This window comes from Aethalodelphis obliquidens, unplaced genomic scaffold (assembly GCF_003676395.1).
Source record: "Aethalodelphis obliquidens isolate GAN/ISIS:26980383/991018 unplaced genomic scaffold, ASM367639v1 scaffold37, whole genome shotgun sequence".
NCBI classification, from domain to species: Eukaryota; Metazoa; Chordata; class Mammalia; order Artiodactyla; family Delphinidae; genus Aethalodelphis; species Aethalodelphis obliquidens.
The window spans coordinates 5525633-5543396 of record NW_020837981.1 but is presented as its reverse complement, the minus strand read 5'-3'; the positions used below and the strand labels follow the sequence as shown (position 1 = coordinate 5543396).

The 17764-nt window shown below is 45.4% G+C and overlaps 1 protein-coding gene across 5 annotated transcripts in view; it reads left to right on the top strand.

Annotated features, from left to right (window-relative positions):
• The window catches only part of SH2D4B (SH2 domain containing 4B), an 87592-nt gene extending 71177 nt beyond the window's left edge, over positions 1 to 16415 (top strand). For 3 of the 5 annotated variants that reach the window (XM_027129712.1, XM_027129708.1, XM_027129709.1), the window contains 2 exons: positions 9745 to 9965; positions 13780 to 16415. In XM_027129712.1, the coding sequence (XP_026985513.1) occupies positions 9745 to 9965; positions 13780 to 13872 (314 nt within the window). In that variant the 3' untranslated portion in view covers positions 13873 to 16415. Of the gene's footprint in view, positions 1 to 4673; positions 4789 to 9744; positions 9966 to 13779 lie in introns of those variants that run through there. The other 2 variants (XR_003437844.1, XM_027129710.1) reach the window with 1 other exon arrangement.
• The last annotated feature ends 1349 nt before the right edge of the window (positions 16416 to 17764 follow it).

Below are 17764 nucleotides of genomic sequence, written 5' to 3'. Positions count from 1 at the left end.
TGACCTGGTACCACTCCTCCGTCAGGTGTGCACTGGTCTATATCCACAAAGTGTGGTTGGTTGGCCTCATGTGGGCTCACACTGGCTTTTATGTTTTACCTGGTAATTCAGTGACCATTTCCTTTGTGCTAGCTTTGTGTCCAGTAAATATCGAACATCCAGTATGTCATTTACCCTTTGCACAACTTTCTGGAAGAGGTAATAATACTAGCAGTTAGGTCCATGGTGCTTACAGTATGTGGGGCCCTCTTCTAAGCACATCACATACTTTAACTTCTTTGATGCTCATACTAACACTGTGTGCTTGCTACTAGCATTAGCCCCGTTTCACAGATGAGGAAACTGAGGCATAGAGAAGTGATGCCACTTGCCTGCGGTTCACTGTTAGTAAGTGGGGGTGGTGGGATTCAAACCCTGGTGGTCTGGCTCCACAGTCCACGCTCCTATCTGTGACGCACTGTGGCATTGCTGCCATCTCAAGGTAAGGAACTAGAGGCTCCAAAGGTTAAGAAACTGCCCTGGGGCACGCAGTGCCCAGGAGAGTCAGTTCCTTTCCAGTCCAGGATGTCTCCTTGAGGATGAAGAGATGGCTGTTCCTTTAGGAGACATCCAGCCATCTCTGGGCCGTGGGGACAGCTATTTCAGCTGCCATGCCTTATTCTTGGCTGGGGCAAGTGTCTGCTCCTCGTGCAGCTGGGGCCGCCTCCCATAGACTTCCTGAGGGATGCTATCCCAGTCTCCACAATAAATGCAATAAATGGAGTCCTCATGGAGTAAATGCAGTAAAACAGGGAGTTGTCAGAGTTTGGGGTTGTTGAATTCCCTGGGCAGGGGCACCAGGGAGCAGGCTCCCTGTGTAAGGCAGTTAAATCATTTGTTGATTATTAATATTAAGCTTCTGTTGTCTGTGAGACACTGTACTAAGTACAGGGCATGTGGTGGTGAACAAAACTGACAACTTCCCTCCCCGAATGGCTTACATTCACTTGCAATTAACAGAAAAATAATCGTACTGGTATCCTCAAAAGAGAATTTATTGGCTTATGTGACTGGAAAAACCCAAACATCAGGCCAGCTTCAGGCTTTGCTTGATCCAGGGAGCTTAAGTTTTTAGCAACTGGCCTCTCTCCACTGCTCAGCTCTGTTGCTCTCCATGTTGTTTTTATTCTCAAGCAATGCATCAGCCTGTGGTTGCATGTGTGCGTTCATTCTCCTAGGTTCGAATCCAACAGAAGATAGGGCATACTTTTCTCTCAAATAATTTCTGGTATTAGTCCCATTATTCTGCCTTGTTGGCTCTGGTTTGGTCACATGCCCACTCCTGAACCAATCACCATGGCCAGAGGGATGAGCTCTCTGATTGGCTAGGCTTGAGTCACATGACCATCCCCAGAGCAGGGAAGAGTCTATCCCATTGCAACTGTATAGACCGAGTGGGATGGTGTGGCCTCACAAAGGAAGCTCACCATTCCCTTGCCAGAAGAAGGGCAAATGGTCCTGAGTGGGCAAGACCAATTATGTCCACCATATTGAGGAAAATAACTGGCCTAGTGGAACTCACAGTAAGTGAGACTGGCGTGAATCAAATAATGAATTTATGCTTCCAGTTGAGGTTAGTGCTACACAGGATCCCTGTGTAGCCAGTTTCAGAAGTCGTTTTGCTGGGTGGTTGCAACAATGTCATGAACAGCAGCATCAGTGATTTGAACCTGGCATGTCAGCTTGGAGCAGGCAGTCATGGGCGTGGGATGGTGCCTCTTGTGCATAATATATCTGGAACCAAGATGCTTGTCCAGAGAAACACTCGTCTCAGCAGTTAACTGTGGCTAAATTTCATTTGGAGTTATAAAAAATGAAGGCATTTGAACTCATTCATCACAATCTGTGTGGCTTTAGGATGCTCTGAGAAACTGTTGAGAATGAAGCGATTAATAATTCCAGCCCCCTTAATGATACCATCTGGAAAGTACGGCAATAAGAAAGGGGAAGGAAAGTCACAGAAATGAATGAGAAAGGTAATGGAGGAGTTGTTGGCCGGTGAGGTGTAGCTTTGGTGAAAGCTTTAAGAAATACGCATGTCAGATAAATTGAGACCATAAAAAGTAAAACGTCCTGTCTGGCCTGCCTGCCTTTCTTTTCAGGGAGAAGCTCTAACAGAAATAAAAGGAGCTCATTTGGTTACTGAGGTTCAATTCCAAGCTAACGATTTCAGGGACGGAGGTACGGAGGTGGCAGAGGGGTTGGGAACTGAATCCCGGGTCTGCTTTAGGATTTGCTAACATGTGGATTTATGGGTCCATTAGAGCAGAGGGTCTTTTGCAAGTATGCTTAAAGTGCCTTTCCTTTCCTGGGGCTGCCACCGGTTAGCACTGATGGAGCAAATATTGAGTATTTTGATAGTGAACGTGGAGTAGTTGGTGTTTGAGAGCATGTGTGTGGAATCCAGGGAGATGATTAGGCGAGGTGGCAGGAAGAATGCTCGGGAATTGTGCTCGAGGTGCAGTAACAGACAGAAGTCAGGAGCACTGGCTCCACTTCACAGGTGTGCTGGCTGCAAACTCCTGCCTGTGATGTTAATGTGGGGGTGATGGGAGCCTGGGCTTCTTTGCTGTGCCAGCGTACATGCTGCCATCTGCCTGCCCCACCTTTTCACCCTCGCCTGATGCAACTGTGGGGAAGGGGGCTGCTGCCCTGAAGGGCCTCTGTCCCCTGACCTTGGCCCTGTCTTTTTGGGCAGTGTCCCCATAGAGGGCGCTGCAGTTAGTCGGATTGCCTCTGACCTCCCAAGAAGCCTTGGACACATCAGGGACCTGTGGGCCCGCTCAGGTCCAGTGCCCTGTTCCCCTTAGTCCCCATCAAGGGCCTCCATCTGTATGCTGGGATTCTGCCTCAGTTTCCAGGTTACACCTCTGTTTGCTTCTGCCGCTGACCCTGGTGAAAAGCAGGGCAGAATGAAAACTTAAGGAGTGGAAACATCACCAATCCTTGGAAGCCCGTGTGCTTCTCACCAGGCAGCCCTCTTCCTTCCACCAGATACGATCCCTGTCCTCAGTATTTTGTCCATCATTTCTTTGCTTCATGTATTGTTTATATATTGATCTCCAAACACTAGACTGTTTAGCTTTGTGAGTTTTTCAATTTAATATAAACGGAACTATAGTGTATTTATTTTTCAGTTATTGGCTCGTTTCACACTTCATTGAAAAAAAAATTTTTTTTCTCATTGCATTTTCCCACTTCTGTTGTTGGAGAACAACAGAACAACAATGCCTATCTTTTAGTGGTTAATTCAGGTGATTTAACATGCATACTTAATATATTATAAAGTTAATATATATCTTTACCCTCTTCCTAAACAAACAGATTTTTTAAACTCCAAGCACCCTTCTCTCAACTGATAAGATGTTGTCCAGTATTATAGTTCTATCTTATTCAAACCCTCAAATTACCCATTATTATTATTATTTTGTAAGTCAATATATATTTTTATTTATTTTTTCACAAGGACACGATTTTAATAGTTACTTATATTAAGATGCAATGTCTGCTAAATTATAAAAATTGCTTTAAAAATATATTGACTTAATTGCACTCATTTCCTTTTCTTTATGTATTGACATTTTTCAAATACTGCATATTGAAATAAATTCAAAACATGATCATTACAACATGTGGTAAATAACTTCATATCTACCTAACATTGTTCTCATTCAAATTTTAAACTAATGCTTAGCGTATTAAACTTTATTGATGAAAATACTACATTCACATATTTCATAAAACCAGAGCTAGAAGGGCCTTAGAAAATAATCACACTTGCATGAAATGCTGACAAATAATTTACATATAGTTTCTATACAGTATTCTGTTCACACCATGTATAATCTTGACTTTACCAATTATAATTATAGATACACTAATGTTGAACTTACAATTTTAATGTAAGTCAATATATATTTTTAAATTGACCTACAGTAGCCATGCTCATCATTCCTTCTAGCATCTCAGATTCTCTGTGTAGGATTATATTTCTTCTAATTGAAGTATATCCTCTAGAATTTTCTTAGTAGTCAAATCTCAAAATTTTTTTTTCTGAAGGCGTCTTTATTTTCCCCTTCACCTTGAAAGAGTTTCATTAAACACCATTATTTTTTTCTCTGCACTCTGAAAATATTATCTCATTGTCCTCTGGCTTCTATTGTTGCAGGGGAGAAGTCAACCATCAGTTTAATTTTTTATTCTTTGCAGGTAATCTGCCTTTTCTCTCCGGTTGACAAAATGAGACATTGAGTAGCTTTGTGCCATTTCACTGTTATGTGTCTTTGACTAATATTCCCTCCTCTTCATTCTCCTCTCTCTTTTTTGGGATTCAGCTTATACATGTGTTAGACCTTTCATTCCATTCTCCATGTCTCTTAAGCTCCTGAGATGTAGATTAAACTTATGTCACATTTATATAAATATCCCATGGTTGTGTCATTCTTGGTCTTCACTGTGACGCTTCACTCACTTACTCCTTCTTCTCTCCTCTCACCTCATCGTCACTCCTTTCTGCTCACCTAGCATCTACCCAGCCTTCAAGGTGCACTTCCCATCCCCCTTCATTGCCTCTATAAATCCTGCCCTGACTTCTACAGGCCTCATTAATTTCCTCCTTCTTGTGTCTTTCACAGCACTTGCTGTCCTCTGCATGAGATAACTTGGTGTAGAGCAAAGAGCACTGGACTTGGAGTCCGAGGACTTGAGTTCAAATTCTGGCTCCACCACTTAATAGCTCTGTGACCTTGGGTAAGTCACTTCTCTTGCTGACCTTCAGTGTCCTCAGTTATGAACTGATGACGGTAGGGTTGTTAGGAAGGCTAAATGAGATGAGGGCCACTGAGTCCCCAGATACTGCCCAGTGCTGGCCTTGACAGAAGGCCTCTCATGTGACCCTTGGTGTATCCTTTTGCCTTTCTGCTTCAAAACAGAAACCGTTTCTGGTAGCCTAGTGGCTTGGGAGCTGGATACCAATGTCACAACTGTGGAAATGGAGCTGTGAAGCAACACTTAGGTGAAAAAGCCCTCAGTGAGTTGAAATCCCTGGCTTGTATGACTCCAATCCATACCTTTCAATCCATTTTCCACCCTTGAACATTCTCACATTCTTCTGTTTAGGGAAGATCAGTAGCTCCCCACTGCCCTCAGAATTAAGTCCATAATCCTTTTTAATGGTATGGAGAGCACTTTGGGGCCTGACCCTTGCCAGCCTCTACACATCTTGCCACTGCCCAGCTCCTACTTTTTAAAACAGTTCATTAATTTTTGGCTGCGCTGCGCAGCTTGCGGGATCTTAGTTCCCCAACCAGGGATTGAACCGGAGCCCTCAGCAGTGAAAGTGCAGAGACCTGACCACTGGACCGCCAGGGAATTCCCCCCAGCTCCTACTTTAGCCTTCCCTCCAGCCACGAAGAATCGCCTGCTCGTTCCTTTTGCAAACTGCCCTCCTTTCCTTGCCTCTCTGTTTTAAACTTTCTGTTTTCAGTCTAACTGGAGCTTCCATCCCTGGGCTCCAGGGCTGGGTGGGTCGCCTCCCTGAGCCCACGCCCTATAGCCTTTATCGCCACTAGTTACAGCGAGCACCACCCCTCCCCCGCCCGCTCTTAAAAAAATTTTGCTAATCTTGATTTCAGTCCAGAGTCAGAGATTCTGGAAGGCAGGAATTGTTTCTCATTTAATACTGACTCCCAGGTGCCCAGCATGGGACCTGGTTCCTAGAGAGTTCTTGATGAATGTTTACTGAAGGGAGGAAGGAAAAAGGAAAAAAGGAAGGAAGGAAGGAAGGAGAGAAAGTGTTTCTGGAAAAACTACATTTCCTATTGTCTGGGGGTGAGAATTGGCTCAGAAAGAACGTGTAGCTGCATACTCCAATAATCATTCCAGAGCAACTTACCCTGGAACATCGTCTGGTAAGGCCATCCCCCTCAGCAGAAGATCCTAGTCATTAGCAGAGTTAGAAAGTTTCCATGATCCCAACGGTAAGCTCACTCCCCAGCCAGAAGTGGTGAGGTGAGGCCCTCCCCTCTTTCCCTGGCCAGGAGGTTGTAGAGTATTTCAGAGAGGAGGTGGGATGGGATGGGATATGATTAATGCTAATTCCTAGTACACTTGGCTTCGAGGTGATCCAGAAGAGAGAGAGCGATGGAGAGCAGAGTGAACGGGGCAGGAAAACCTAACAGCCTCTCCTCACCATCATCCTACACGGCCCTCAGCCACCAATTAATTCTCTTAGGAGTCAGGTTTTCTGTGAAATTCTTTGCCATCCTGAACTATGAGGCTGTATCACCTTTGGTCTTGGGCCAAATTACAATTCTGATCCCCAGGTAGGTATCAAAGAGGGGGCAGAGTTCACAGATGCTTACTATTTGAGATACCTGGAGAGTCTCCCAGGAATATCCCAGGCTGGGGCCCAGGGACCCAAGTGGTCCCCTTCAGAGGAAGTCACCTTCAGCAGCCTCTGTTTGAGAGGACTGTGCGTGCGGGTAGTGAGCAGCACAGCTTGGCAGTACTATGACCATTGCTGCTACCAGCTCAAGGTAACATCCAACACTAGCATGTGTGTAGTGTACTCAGTGTATCCAGTGCAAATGAGTTACATTGTATCGGGTAGTCATTATGTTCTCAGGCACATTCACATGTGTGATAAGCACATTTATGCCTTAACGTAATGAATTCTCAAACAACCGTATGATGTAGGTGTTATAATCAGTACCACTTAATAGATGAGGTCACTGAACTGGGTTTCAGAGGGGCTTAAGTGACCTTCCCAAAGCTACCTATTGATCAAGTCCTTGAGCTGTGATTTTAGTCCATGTGCACGATCACTGCTCCAAACAAGCCCCCAACATTCCAGGCACTTGGAATACAAAGATAAGATTTCTGTGTCTGTTCAGGTCTTCCAGAAGCAGAAGTCCAAGAGCTTTATTGGAGGAAATGTCTGTGAAGGATAAAGGGGAGACAGAGCAGGACAGATGGGGAGAGTCTTCTGAACATGGTACAGGTCTGACACCTGTGAAGGAGCAGAGGGAAGGAAGGACAGATTATTGGGAGGAAGAACCTGATATGGGAGTGCAGCTCAGAGAACATCTTGGTCAGGTTGATGGGAAGCTCTTGAGGAAAGACTGCTTGCTAGAGGAGTCCCACATTGGGTAGGCATGGCAGCTCTGGTACCCCTTGGGCTCCGTCATAGTACCCCTTGTCCGAGTCAGGCACATAGTACCCCCTGTGCACAGTGGATCCTGAAGGACTAGCAGCTGGAGGCTGTCAGCTCACCAGCATTGCTGCTCCTTGAAGCAGGGTCTCTCTGTAAGGGAGGCTGAACAGAACACTCCCACGGCCATCACAGGCTCTGTCCTTGAGCTATTCCCAGCCACTTTACTAACATACCGTAGAGTTTGGACAGAAAGTTATAAAAGTCCAGAGGTGGGACGTTCTAGGAGCCTCCTGGGATAAAAATGATTTCCTGACGGGGTTAAGCAAGTTGTACACTGAATAAAGGGAAGCCAAGGGGGCTAGTTTGGGGGAGAATGGATTGAAATACAGAAAAGTGAGCTTAGCCATTTTGGCCCAGGGAGGCACCCTTTTCTAGTTCAATCACCCAGAGGGACATCTTTTTCTAACCCACACAAAGGTAGAGTGTAGGTGACCAGCAGCCTGTGATTCCTGGGAGAAAAGAGGAATCCTTCAATGAGGATTCAGGGTCAGCTGGGACAAATCGGGCATTCAGAGCCTGGTGTCCGTTGTTCCTGAGCCAGGCTCTGCCAGACGGAGGTCAGTGGGAAGCCCTTCAAGGGTTTTAGATGGCAGAGATGCATGGCATTGTCATTTTGGGGTTACTGGTCACTTTTGTGTATTAAAAAGTCAGGTCATATTTAAGTTTGTTCGGTCTCCCGCCCACTGTAACACTCCCCTCCTCTCCAACTCCCAAGTCTAGGCTGGGCTTCAGCTTGAGGTACTTGGAGTTGGGACAGAGGTGACATCTTCTGGTCCTTCTTCCTCACAGCCCTTGGCTCCATCTCTGTTTCCCCTTGCTTACCTCCTTGCCCTAGACACCTTTAGGGTCTAGGTCCTCTGGTATTGGGCCAGGGAGGAGGGTGGGGGACAGTGCTGAGTCTTCTGACAAACCCTGGGTGTGCCCTTTCGGTTGCTCCTCTTTTGGCTGTCCCTGCCTCTCTGGCTGAACCCACCGAGGCCATCCAAGGAGCATCCTCCCTCCTGCATGGCATGTATGTGTGATTCTTTGGGCACCCCGCGGTGGGAGTGCTTCCCACCCTCTTCTCTCCTTCTCTCTCCCTGGTTTTCTGCTTATACAGCCTGGTTGGGGAGCGGGTGGCTGGCTTGATTGCCTCTTGGTAAGTCCTGGGCAAGGAGGAAAGAGGTGGCCCCCATTTGTGTTGGCTGTCTTAAAAGGGGGACATGTGCCAGTGTGGTTGCTTCTGTGTCCTCTGCTTTGGGCACAAGGAAGTCCTGCCACACCTCCTGTTAAGTAGGAAGGATATGGGAAGGGAGTGTCCCTACAGTGAAGCATGGCAATGGCACCAGGGGTGCGGTGCGGGGGAGTCACAGCGTGCCGTGCCTTCAGGGTCATGATGATGAGCAGCCCATCTACCTTCTACCCTCTGCTATGTGACTGGCAATAAATAATCCCGCTGAATGAATGCAGATGGCAAACAAGTAGGTGTGTAAGAGGACATTGTGTTGCAATTTACCTTTCCCCCAAATAACAGCTGAGAGCAGGAGCCCACATTTCTATAGCTCTTCTGTTTATGAAATTAGTTTCAATTCTTGGTCTCACTTGAAAGTCGTGATGCGCCCTTGAAGTAGGTAGATTAAGATTGCCACGTAAACGTCAAAGGACACTGGGGAAGTTGAGGGCTTGGCTGAAGGTCCCATGCGCAGGTGAGGGCAGAGGTGGGCAGGGCATCTAGGTCTCCTGACACCCCTCCTCTTCCCACCGCCACCCCCTCTAGAGCCTGACCTACCAGACACATGGCCTCTCGTTCACTCCCTAGAGGAGAGCAGCTCCTGAAGAGCCTTTTGGGGGATTGACCCTGATGTACAAACACCTCCAAGGTCAGACCTGACTCTCCTAACTGTGGTGAAATCACATTGTGTAGGACTGCAGAACCTGAGGACGTTTTGTTCTTTGAGCCGAAGTGGAGCTTAATTATGTGCCCCTATTAAGAAACTGTTTGCCTGGTGTCCACAGGTAGACAGAGGAAGTCTTTTTACTTCTTAAGAGGAAATACTGTTTTCAGGTGCTCACTCATGGGTACCAGAGAGATAACCGAGGCAGTAATCGTAAGTCATTCCGGTCTGGTCATTAAAGCAGTACTCTTAAGACTCTCCACAGGGCAATTCTTGTTGACTTGTATTTGTAATCGATAGGTGCTATAATTCCAGCTCATTACTAATTCTTTGCTTACCCAGTTTTACCCAATTAATCCAAATTAGTGTGGCTTAATTTGGGGGAAAGCTTGCTAAATTGGGGTCCAAGTAGCAACTCTGTCCCCAGGCTCACTGCTAGTTGCTCCGGGCCAAGGTGTCTCCTCAGTAGAATAAGTGAAGTGCTGGACAGCTCCTGAGGCCCCTCCCTTCTCTAGACCTTTGACCAAGGCTGAGGGGCAGGAATGATCTGGGGAGGGTAGCTGGCTGGGGAAGGGGTTGCAGAATCTGCTGACTTGTTTCTTTTTTTAAAAAAAACAGGAATTATCAGCCGAGAAGATGCTGAAGATCTCCTTGAGAATATGACTGAGGGCGCATTTCTGGTCCGGGTCAGTGAGAAAATCTGGGGTTACACCCTCTCCTACCGCCTGCAGAAAGGGTTCAAGCATTTTCTCGTGGATGCCTCTGGGGATTTTTACAGCTTCTTGGGAGTGGACCCCAATCGCCATGCAACGCTCACGGATCTCATTGATTTCCACAAGGTATCCCTCTTAGGGGTGCTGATGGGGGTGGGCAGGGAGAGGCAGGCTGTGGGCATTCTAAGAGATGGGGATGGAGAGTGAGCAAGCAGCCCCAGAAGGTCCTTAGGGTCACAGGGATCTAGACCATGCTGGCAGAAGAGACAAGAGGTGGTCTAGACCAGGCTCTGGGGCCACTGCTCTTCTCTGGCTGACCCTCTACTCATGCGGGCACCTCAAACGCCTGTCTCCAAGCCGCTTCTCACCTTGAGTACCTGAGTGCTGCCTGCTGTCAACACTTAGGGGCTGGTTGACCTGCCTTCTGTCCCAGCCCATGTCTCACCCCCAGCTTTTTCCAGGGTGTCCCTCTTGAGGACATTCTAGGCAGGCCTTCAACAGCTTCGTCAAGTTAGCTGGGCAGGCAACCCTGTGGTTAGAGAAGCTTTTCAGTTACAATGCCTCTTGTTCCAACGATAGCTTTGCCACTTAGTGTGTGTGTGACCTCAGGCAGCTTCCTTAGTCTCACTGAGCTTTAGTTTGCTAACCGGGCAAATGGATGTAAATAATACTTAACTCAGATCCTGTGAGTGTTAAATGGGGGGATGTACATAACGGCGCCCTGTAACTGTGAAGTGGTATGTATGCATGTTCTTGTTTCCCACAACTCTTTCTTATTTGTTCCCCTGTCGTGGACCTCACATTGTGAAAGATGTTTTCTTCCAAACGATGTATATAAAAAGAAACAACTTTTGTGTTAACGTGGCTGTTGGCATTAGTAGTAACTGGGAGAAAGCCAGAGGTGAAGCTCAGTGACCCGGAATGGGGGGGCGGCTCAGGATTCCGGGAGACAGAGCTGTGGCAGCTCAGGGGTCCCCCATCTCCCTGAGCTTTGCAGGCGTAGAAATGTTCACAGCATTACTTGACCGCCTCACTGGGCTTTTGCTATAACAGAGACTTGGATTTGTATTACTTTTTCTTCATGGATGTCCCCAGGGCTCTAGGGCAGCTCTTAACTTGAACTTATAAGTAAAGCACATAGAAAACCACCCAATTACAAACACCTAGATGCTGGGAGGAGAGGACTGCTCAGAAAACTAGGCTAACCAGGATCAAAGCAGATTTCTACTTGCATCAGGAAGAGCCTTCTAACAACTATAGGAAAGAGGAAGGAGGGGTGCGTGGATATTGGTACCTTCTCTGTGTCGATCGCTGTGCCTGTTGCTCTCATCCATGTTCTCATTTAATCTTCACCATGGCTCTGGGAGGGAGGCATATTAGTCCCATTTCACAGATCAGGAAACCAAGGTCAGGGAGTTTAAGTAACTTGTCTAAGTTTTCATGGCTGGTACCAGCTAGATCCAGGAGATAAGCCCCAGGCTGTCTGCGTCTAAAGCTTATGCTTGTTCCTCTAAGCCACGTTGTGTGCTCTCTCTGTCCAATACAAGCTGCTTAGCAGTGATGATCTCCTTGTCCCTGGAAGGGTGAATGTCCGTCTCTCAGAGATGCTATGGACAGGTTCCTGCATAGGAAGGCTAGACCAGATGTCTTTGGAGGTCTTTACCCTCTCCCAAATGTAGGGTCTGAGGCTGGCAACTGAGTTTCTAACACCGAAGAGAGATCTTGTCTATGCCCCTGTGTAGATCTGGTGGTCAGCTTTTATAAATTAACATTTTAATTACACAATTAACTTATGATTTCATTCTAAGAAAAATCAAATACAGTACAAAGCGGAAGTCTTGTTCATTTCAAGCCCCCATTTTTATCCTCCATCTTGAATTACCAGTCTGCTGTTTCCCTATCCAGGTATTTCCTGGGCATTAATGTAGAAATTTATGTACACGAATTTTTTTGTTATGCATATAACAAAATGTATGTCCATAGTTTTGTTATTTTTCACACAAATTGGATAATCCTTTACCAAGAGCTTAGCAATTGGATTTTTAAAAACTTGCTTAATATTTCATAGAATGTATTTTTTGAAAGCATGGTCCCTGAAATCGGGCTGCCAAGTTTTTTTTTTTTTTTTGCAGTACACAGGCCTTTCACTATTGGGGCCTCCCCCGTCTCGGAGCACAGGCTCCGGACACGCAGGCTCAGCGGCCATGGCTCACGGGCCCAGCCGCTCCGCGGCATGTGGGATCTTCCCGGACCGGGGCACGAACCCGTGTCCCCTGCATCGGCAGGCGGACTCTCAACCACTGCGCCACCAGGGAAGCCCCGGGCTGCCAAGTTTTAAATCCCAGCTTCATTACTGTGTGTGACTTTGGGCAACTATTCAAATTTGGGACCTTAGTCTCCTCCTCAGTAAGGTAGGTTTAAGAATAGGACTCACCTCTCAGGGTCACTGGGAGGCTTCAATAAGATATCACTGTGTAAAGCACTAGAACAACACACCTGACATTTGTAAGCTGTCAGGACATGCTGGCTGTTACTGACATACACCTGTGGGATCTTTTCATGTCCGTGCACACACGGCATCCTTGGTGTGGATGTATCTTTCAGTTTCGTGCTCCATCCTCCTCTTGCTTGTCACTTATGTAGCTTCCAGGTTTTCGTGGCCGCAAACAGTGCTGCAGAGACTTGCTTGCATGTGTCACTTTGGGCGCATGTGCAAGTCCTTCTCTGGGATGGATCCCTCAAACTGGAATTGCTGGATAGGAGACTAAGCACATTTTATTTTGAAAAGATCTGCCAGATTGCCCTCCAGAAATGTAGCGCCAATTCATGCTTCTTCCCAAACTCTATGAGGCTGTTTCCCCACACTGCTGCCAATACTGGGGATTATCAGTCATTTTAATGTTTTCCTATAAGATGGGCAGTGTATCTCACTGTTGTTTAGCTTGTATTCCTCTGATTACCACTGATGCTGAGGATTTTTTCATATGTTCAATGGCCACTTGGATTTCTTCTGTGGATTGTGTTAATGTCTTTTGTCCATTTTTCTCCTTAGGTGTCTCTTTCTTATTGATGTGTCAATTCTTCTGGCGACTAAATTGCTCTTTAGTTACGTCCATTCTGCTCTCCAGGTCTTCCCCTGAAAAAAATTTTTTTAACTTAAATGGGCATCCCTTTCATTTCCAGGTTTTTAAACTGGTTCTTCTATTTTATAATAGTCCATTCTTGTCTCATGGACGATTTATCTTCTTATTCCAGTGAGGAGATTAATACGCATCTCTTAAAGACTCTTTCTGTTTGTTTTATAAACCTGATATTTTCTTGGGAGTCATTTCGATTGTTGAGTTTGGCATCTTTCTTTTATGGTTATGATCTTCCTTAAATGTTTATAAATTTGGGGCTTTGAGGGGATCTTTGAACTTTGAAATTCCTGTTTATTCATCCGTGGATATAGTCCCTGTTTCCCAAATCCAATCTGTTCATGAAGTGAGGGACGGAATTGACGGTGAGTAGTTCATCCTTGGGCGTGGAGATGTCTGAACTAGTTGGATCTCTTTGGTTTCCCAAGGAACTGCGTGCCTCTCCTCACTTCCTGACCTGCCTGAGGCAGAGCCCTCTGCCACCTGGAGTTCCCCAGCCTGTCCCACTGACACTTGTTCTTGCCCCTGCCCCACATTCACTCCTCTGACAATCTCATCCTGTATTGCCTTTGGTTTTCAAGTGTTCGCCAACATTTTTGTTCTGTTGGTGGTCCTCCTTCTTATTTTCCCATGCTTTTATGGATTTATTTCTTTTTAAAAGCAAATTTTCCCTGCCATTTCTATAAATTTGAATGCAGAGGAGGCAGATACATATTCTTAGTCTTTCTATCTCAAACTGGTCTCTCTCTGGTGGACCTTTATTTCCTTTTTTTGATTATAAGTGAATTTTCCGTTTTTTTTAGGAGGAAATTATCACTGTTTCAGGGGGAGAGTTGCTGCAGGAACCCTGTGGACAGAGGGACAGCCCACCAGACTATCATCTGTTGTTTGAATGATATTTTTCCCCTTCTCAATTGGACTCCGTGGGGCATCCTATTTTTGAACTCAAGAACTTCCCAGCTCAAATTCTTATGGCCTTCTGGAAGATCCACCACCATCCACAGGGACAAGTAGATTAGCATATTTCAAGGAATATGAAATATATGGTGTACGTGCTGCTGGTTCCTGACCCAGTGCCCAGGACAGAAATTGCTAACAGCTGGTGCAACTCTTTCCTGAAAAATTTAGATACAACCTCAGAAGATGAAGCCTTTTTGTCATGGCTGCCCTGAACTGAATTCCTAGAATACAAGGATCATGTTTTAATTATACAAATAATTCCAGTGCCGAACTCTGAGTTTAACATATGGTAGACATTCAATAAATGTTTGTTGAATGACTGCACTTCTTCTGAAAGTTTTCCAACACTCATCAGCAACGATTTCTAGTAAGTTGTTTTCTATTTGTCACTGTTTATAAAGTCATGGGGATTAGAGAAGAAATATTGTAAAGGATTTATATGGAAGGCATAGATACTGTGTTTTAAATGATACTCATTGTCACTCTCATTGATATTATCAGTGGAATTACCTAAGGCGTCTGAGCCCCAGCTTCCAGAAGAGATGACTGATACTGCCCTGCCTTCGTATTTCCCTCTTCTGCCATCCCTCCTCTGTCTTGGAATCATATCTTGGCCCTGGTTTTGCAATATTGAGGCAGTGGTTTCATGTATTCCTACAGATATGCCTAAGCCCCAGGGGGAATTATAAATTCAAGAATGGCTTGTAGACATCTGATAAGGCCTTTGCTTTCTAGGATGTGGTCCTGTTTATGCAGGTTACTCAAATGATTACCTCTGCCTTCCTACTTCTTTTGATTTTGATTCTACTGTCCATTTATACTGAGTGTGTTCTTCATATTAACAAGAAGACTCTCCCAGTAACTCAGTAACTTTCAGCGATGGTGTCTATTTGTGCATACTCGTATTTTATATTTATGGATTTTATATATATATATATATATATATATATATAAAATATATATTTGTATATGGCATGTTATCATGGGATTATTTTAGGCTCTAGAATCAAGAAGACTTGGGTTCAAATCTCACCCTGAAACTGACTAGTATAATAATGCTGGCAGCATTGTATTTGGTGGGAATAAAAGGATGAATGGACTCTGTGGCCATCAATGAACTGGTTACCTTACTTGATAGTTGTATCAGGCATCTCTTATGTTCTACTCCACTCCTTGCCTCACCTGTTCCTCAGATCACCTTGGCCACTTGTTTCACTCCAGTTGCCACCGCTGAAACCAGATCTGCATGGCTCTCCCACCGTGTTGATCGGCCAATGGTGCCTTGCCTCGTGTGGTGCTATGGGCCTCTCTTCTGTTACTGCAGAGGCATTAAGACGCCATGCAGCCAAGGAGAGCCTGGAGGTTAACTCCCCATGAGGGGAACCTTTGATCAATGGGAGACAGAGGATGGTGATCAATTCTTCTCCCTTCCTCTTCCCTTCTGGAGGGACTGTTCTGAGAGGCAGTTCTTCACATGCAAGACGTATCAAGACAGTCCTGCAAGACTGAGCAACTAGTCACGATGAAACCAAGCAGCGGCCAGATCAGTACCACCCCCTCCTGTGTGTTCTTCCTCCCTCTCTGCTTCACTCCCCTTTCGCTCTCTCCTGCTCCCCTGGGACTATGCTCCTGAGTGAAGCAGCAGCACATAAGCACCTGCTGCAGGCTCAGCCTTTTGGGGAAGCCAGGGTAAGGACCCATCATACAAACGTGCTCAATACTATCAAATTTGCATGCTGACTCCATGTCCTCTCTCCTATCTACCTGCCTCACAGGGCCCCTGGATGAATGCAATAAAGTGATGGAGGGAACCTGCTTTCTGAACTGTAAAGTGTTTTAAAACCTGATTATTATTATTAAAATTACCTTCTTTCCATTAGACTCAGAGAAATCAAATTAGAGCTTTGGCTGCTACTTACCAACCATGTGACTTTGTTCATGTTATTTAACCTCACTAAAGTTCAGTATAACTGAGGAGAGAATTTTCTATATGGCCGACACTAGGCCTTTTGGCAGGTCAGTTAAATGATAAATACGAAAGCTCTGTCAAATGGAGGGTATCGCTGATGACGACCACTTTAACAGCAGCAACAGTTTCATGCTTAGCAGGGACGTGTCAGGGGGATGTGATGTGATGATTTTCAAGGTGTTAGAAGAAACTAACAAGAAGAAAGTTCTCACTCCAAAGCAGCTTTGAAAGTAGACCGAGATGGGTTGAGAACCTGATTCCCCAAGCTGGTGTTCCTGTCACCCCTAATTAACATGTGAGAGAGAACAGCTGAGCTTTTCCACGCCTAATACATTTATTTCCTTTTATCTGGGGCCTGCACTTTCTGCACGTCTCACAGATTTTAGGTTTTACCTGGCTTTAAAATAAATTCCTTGTAAGTTGTCCTGCAAATGAAATTACTGTCTGGAAAACTGCAATCTCATCTTGAGAGTTTTATTATGCTAATAAATGTCAGGATACTCAAATAAAGGAATTGTCTTTTTTTTTTTTTTTTTCCCTGAGCCCGACAAATATAATGAAGAACAGTCAGCCAGCTACAAGACGCAGCAGAGGGAAAATTTACAATCTATAACCAGAAAGAGGAGGTGTAGAAAACACTGTGCAGCTTAATGGAAGATAAATTTCAAGGGCTGAAAGGGTATCTTGGGGTATAGATTTGGGGAGGTCCCTGTGTGGTAGAGTTGGACCTGCACACTTGGGGAGTGGGGGGGATATCTAAGAAGCACGGGCTGAAAAGGGCTACTGAGAGGGGATCCTTAGAAGGGACACAGGGGCAGGAAGACCTGAGTGCCTGGGGAGTATGCCCCCTCCTGTACCCTCAGCATAAATTTGGAGGCAGAAAGACTCTTGTTTTGTGACGCTAAGCGTGTGTCTCCAATTCTCTGGGCCACAGTTTCTCCACAATGCCTGTCTCAGAGTGTGGCTGGGAAAATAACGTAACATGAGATTGAGATTAAACTACAAATGTTGTTTCAGTTCTGTGTGTGCGCGCGGGCTCGTGTGTGTGATTCTCACAACTATCATGAGGGAGACAATGCTATCATCCCCATCTTGCCTTTGGGGAAAGTGAGGCAGGGAGAAGTCCAGAACTTTCCCAGGGCCACTTAATTCTCTGGGAAGTTGTATTACAGCACTGGGATTCATCAGGCTGGCTTTGGAGTCTGCAGAGAACTTACACCAGTGCTTTTCAAACCGAGGTGTGCAAACGAACACAGCTGATGTTCTTAAAATGTCCTTCAGCGGCTCTGGGGTGGGGCTTGAAGTTGTGCATGTCTAACAAGCTCCTGGGTGCTTGTGATGCTGCGTGACTGTCAGCCACAAGCCGAGGAACAAGCCTTGCAAATTAGAGCTGCAGGCCGAATCCGGCCTCTCTGCCTGTGTTTCTACAGCCTGAGCGCCAAGAGTGGTTTTTACATTTTCAGATGGTTGGAAAAAATTAAAAAGAATAATATTTTATGACCTGTGAAAATTACATTAAATTCAAATTTCAGCGTTCACCAATAAAGTTTTATTGGAATACAGCTTTGCTATTTGTTTACGTAGTCTTTGGCTGCATATGGCCGGCAAAGCCTAAAATATTTACTATCTGGCCCTTTACAGAAAAAGTTTGCCGACCCTGGCTTTAAATTATGGTGCATAGGTGAGGAATTCTTTTGCTTTCTTTCTCTGCTTTATCTAAATTCTACCCTTAGGAAAGATTTTGACACCATCATTTATATGTCAGAGAAACCTAAGTAAATGTGTTACATTTTAAATTTGAAACTCATCTCATCTCTAGTAGTTAAAAAGGAGGCTGGTTTCTTTGTCAAAGAATTTTA